The 3,593-nt window shown below is 42.7% G+C and overlaps 1 protein-coding gene across 3 annotated transcripts; it reads left to right on the top strand.

Moving 5' to 3' along the window:
- The first annotated feature begins 1,740 nt into the window (after positions 1-1,740).
- Positions 1,741-3,160, top strand: LOC127739634 (carbamoyl-phosphate synthase small chain, chloroplastic-like). 3 transcript variants are annotated; one of them, XM_052258927.1, is made up of 3 exons: positions 1,741-1,973; positions 2,361-2,493; positions 2,986-3,160. In XM_052258927.1, the coding sequence occupies exons 1-3, from the start codon at positions 1,964-1,966 to the stop codon at positions 3,101-3,103; spliced, it is 261 nt and encodes an 86-aa protein (XP_052114887.1). In that variant the 5' UTR covers positions 1,741-1,963; the 3' UTR covers positions 3,104-3,160. The 3 variants fall into 3 exon arrangements, with proteins under 3 accessions (XP_052114887.1, XP_052114886.1, XP_052114885.1); XM_052258926.1 differs by having other exon boundaries at positions 1,741-2,019; positions 2,361-2,467; positions 3,026-3,160; XM_052258925.1 differs by having other exon boundaries at positions 1,741-2,019.
- Positions 3,161-3,593: the final 433 nt, after the last annotated feature.

The raw sequence follows: 3,593 nt of genomic DNA, 5'->3' as shown, positions 1-3,593 counted from the left end.
TCTGACCTTTTTTTTCGCGGACATTTTCGTCCCCGAGGATTGAGAAATACTTTCATGTCCCTGAACCCCTGAAAAAATGGACATATTTATCCCTCTGTTAGAGTCGCTCCGTTTGGCCTGACGGAAAATGGTGACATGGCTCCCATGGCGCTGACCTGGCCGTTACGGGCTGCCACGTGGCAGTGATTATTTCGAAACAGGACATATAAGTCCCCGCAACAAAAACGAAGCCGTTTTTGTAACCTCCCCCAATCTTTCAAATTTCTCTGCCCTTTTCTTCTTCCTTCGTCCTTTTTCCCTTCCATTCTTCTTCCTCGGCCCCTGCTTCCATCACCGCCGCACAGCCGCACCTCCGTCAACCACCATCAACGCCGGTGACCTCCTCCGTCCTTCTTCTTCTTCCTCTTGCGATTCACTCAACCTCTCTGCCCAATTTGGCCATGTCCGCATCACCGTGGAATTCATAGACTCACTCTCTGCTCTCCAATTCCACTAAGCAATTCTTCTACAAATAGCTGAAACTCCAAACGCCTCAACGTCCTCACCTAAACCCTCTACCATGGACCCTCAATCCCAGCCTTCCCTAAGTCCAAACCTAAATCCAATCCCTAATTCAAATCCCAACCCTTCAATGTCAGCGCAATCGTCGTCGATCTCAAACTTCTCTCAACAACAATCTCCTTAAATTCACAATATCTTTTCCCCTTCTCTCCCCTAAGACCCTCAGCAATCACAGCAACAACAACCATAACAGCAGCAGCAGCAACAGCTTCAGGAACAATCACAGCAACAGCAACAAACGCAACAGCAGCAGCAACAATCGCTTGTGATGCAGCAGTCTCAGGGGATGACCATGAACCCTATGTCCCAATTCCAACTCTAGCAGACCCTCCAGCGGTCCCCTTCGATGACGCGGGTCAATCAAATGCAGTCTCAGCAGCAGCTTGGCGTTATGTGGCAGCAGGCCGGGTTGTACGGCGGCCAAATGAATTTCAACAGTTCTGCTTCCGTGGCAGCTCAGCTACAGAATCAGCAGCAGCAGCAACAACATCAATTGGGAGGGTCGAGTCTTTCGCGCTCGGATCTACTGGGGCAGAGTGGGCACTTCCCTATGTTGTCCGCCGGATGACATGGGTCGGAATGCTCCCTTTCTTCCTTCACCCGCTTCACCCTCACATTGCATTTGAAGGATTAGGCTCGAGGATTTCATAGATTGGGGGTGGAAAAGAAACGACGACGTTTTGGTTCCTGAGACTAATACGTCCTCTTTTCAAAAATTTATCCCACGTGGCAACCCGTAACAGCCATATTAGCGCCCCAAGAGCCACGTCACCATTTTTCGTCAGGCCAAGTGGAGCGACTCTAACAAAGGGGTAAATATATCCATTTTTTCAGGGGATCAGAGACATAAAAATATTTCTCAATCCTCGAAGACAAAAATATCCACGAAAAAAGAGACGGATTTGTCCTTTTTTTTGTTTGGTGGATTAGACAACCCCCAATCTTAGATACCCAATGAATTGGACAACCCCCAATCCTAGGTACACAATACACACCTACACATTCCTCATATACTTACCAATTTTTTTCCTCCATTGAAGTTGGTAGAACTCGAACCCGAGACCTTTGAGATAGAGAAGGGGCAAAATGCCGTGTTAGCTATGGCACATTGGCACAGATTTGTCCTTTACTCGAACCTACGCTATTCACACTCACAAGTCACAACACAGCAGAGGCTCTTCCTCTGCGTCACCGCGCCGCACGCGTCTTCCTCTAACTGCGGTTCTATGCCTCCCTCTTCTCTACTTGGGTGGTTTCAGACCTGTGTGTTGTACTACGGTGCCGCCAAGTTCACAATGGCAACAAAATCTTTGGCTTTCTCTGTCACTGTGAGTGACCTTTCCAAGAGTTTCGGTTCCGAATTGCTACTATCCACTTCCAAAGTTCGCGTTTTTACCCTCAGATGTTCCGCGGTAACCACCCCCATCCCCGTTTCATCATGGGCACCTCAACAATCTTGTAAAGCAATGTTATTTAAACGTTACATTAATCGTTCTTATCGTGTTTTAAACAAATTCTTGAATGTTTACTAATAGGGTCTTGAGCTTTTCTTGTTATTACAGACAATATTTAAAAGCTTGTTCTTTTCATGCTTTTGTTCTTTTTCCCTCTTAACTTCTTAAGCTAAGTTATGCATCCTGATAGCAAAATACTTGTAGCCTGTTAATTCATGACGATTTTCTTTTTGACTTTGATATAAAGATGTTCTGTTTAGCTTTTGTAAGTTTATGCTTGAAGTGGTTATTAGCCAGACCTTAAAGATATTGATGCAGTGTTTTTTTCCCCTGCTTTATAAATAGTTAAAGGGGAAAGACCTTGGAAGACATTAGATGCTAGGCTTGTTTTGGAAGATGGATCAATCTGGAAAGCAAAGTCATTTGGTGCTACAGGAACCCAAGCTGGCGAAGTAGGTTTCAATACATCATTAACTGGGTAAGATGAAGTATAAATCTTTAGGCCGCCTTTGTTTACAGAGACAGGACACTGACTGAGACACAAAATCGTATTTGGCAGAGAAGACATGGACAGAGACAATGTGTCCAGAGACACTGAATTAGTGTATTTTGTGTCTATCCTGACAGGAAGGACACGGAGACACCAACAAGGGACATAACTTATTTTTTATTTTTTCTTATAATTATATTTTTTATTTTTATATTTTTCATCTCAAATTTTTTGAATGAAAAAAATGAGAATAAATTAAATTTTCATAATTTGTTCTAATTTATCACCAAACAGAATACAAGAACACAAAATTTTGTGTCTCTGTCCATCAGTGTCTTGTCCTAACCTGTTCTCAGTGTCTTGTCCTATCCTGTTCTTAGAAATAAACGCAGCCTAAGATCCAGAGTCTTCTTATTGGCATGTCTTCAATCTGAATATGTGCATATAGGTTGTTTACTTTGTTATATATGTGCTTTGCAGGTATCAAGAAATTCTAACTGATCCTAGTTATGCTGACCAGTTTGTGCTAATGACAAACCCACATATCAGTAACACTGGTGTAAATTTTGGTGAGTATTCATATTATTGGTCTCTCTAATTTTTTTTATTTGGTGAACTCATTTATGAATTACATGTTTATGCTCTCATGCTAGATGATGAGTGATGAGCGGATAATTTGTACGCTTTTTGGCATTGTTTTTAGTATGTTTTTGGTAGTTTTAGTTGAGTTTTTATTATATTTTTATTAGCTTTTAGTTAAAATTCACTTTTCTGGACTTTACTATGAGTTTGTGTGTTTTTCTGTGATTTCAGGTATTTTCTGGCTGAAATTGAGGGTCCTGAGCAAAAATCTGATCCAGAGACTGAAAAGGACTGCAGATGCTGTTGGATTCTGACCTCCCTGCACTCGAAGTGGATTTTCTGGAGCTACAGAAGCCCAATTGGCGCGCTCTCAACGGGGTTGGAAAGTAGACATCCTGGGCTTTCCAGCAATATATAATAGTCCATACTTTGCCCAAGATTTGATGGCCCAAACCGGCGCTCAAAGTCACCTACAGAAATTCCAGCGTTAAACGCCGGAACTGGCA

This window comes from Arachis duranensis, chromosome 3 (genome assembly GCF_000817695.3).
Source record: "Arachis duranensis cultivar V14167 chromosome 3, aradu.V14167.gnm2.J7QH, whole genome shotgun sequence".
In the NCBI taxonomy this organism is placed as follows: domain Eukaryota; kingdom Viridiplantae; phylum Streptophyta; class Magnoliopsida; order Fabales; family Fabaceae; genus Arachis; species Arachis duranensis.
Note: the sequence above shows the minus strand (reverse complement) of the source record. Positions and strands in the feature narration are given on the sequence as shown.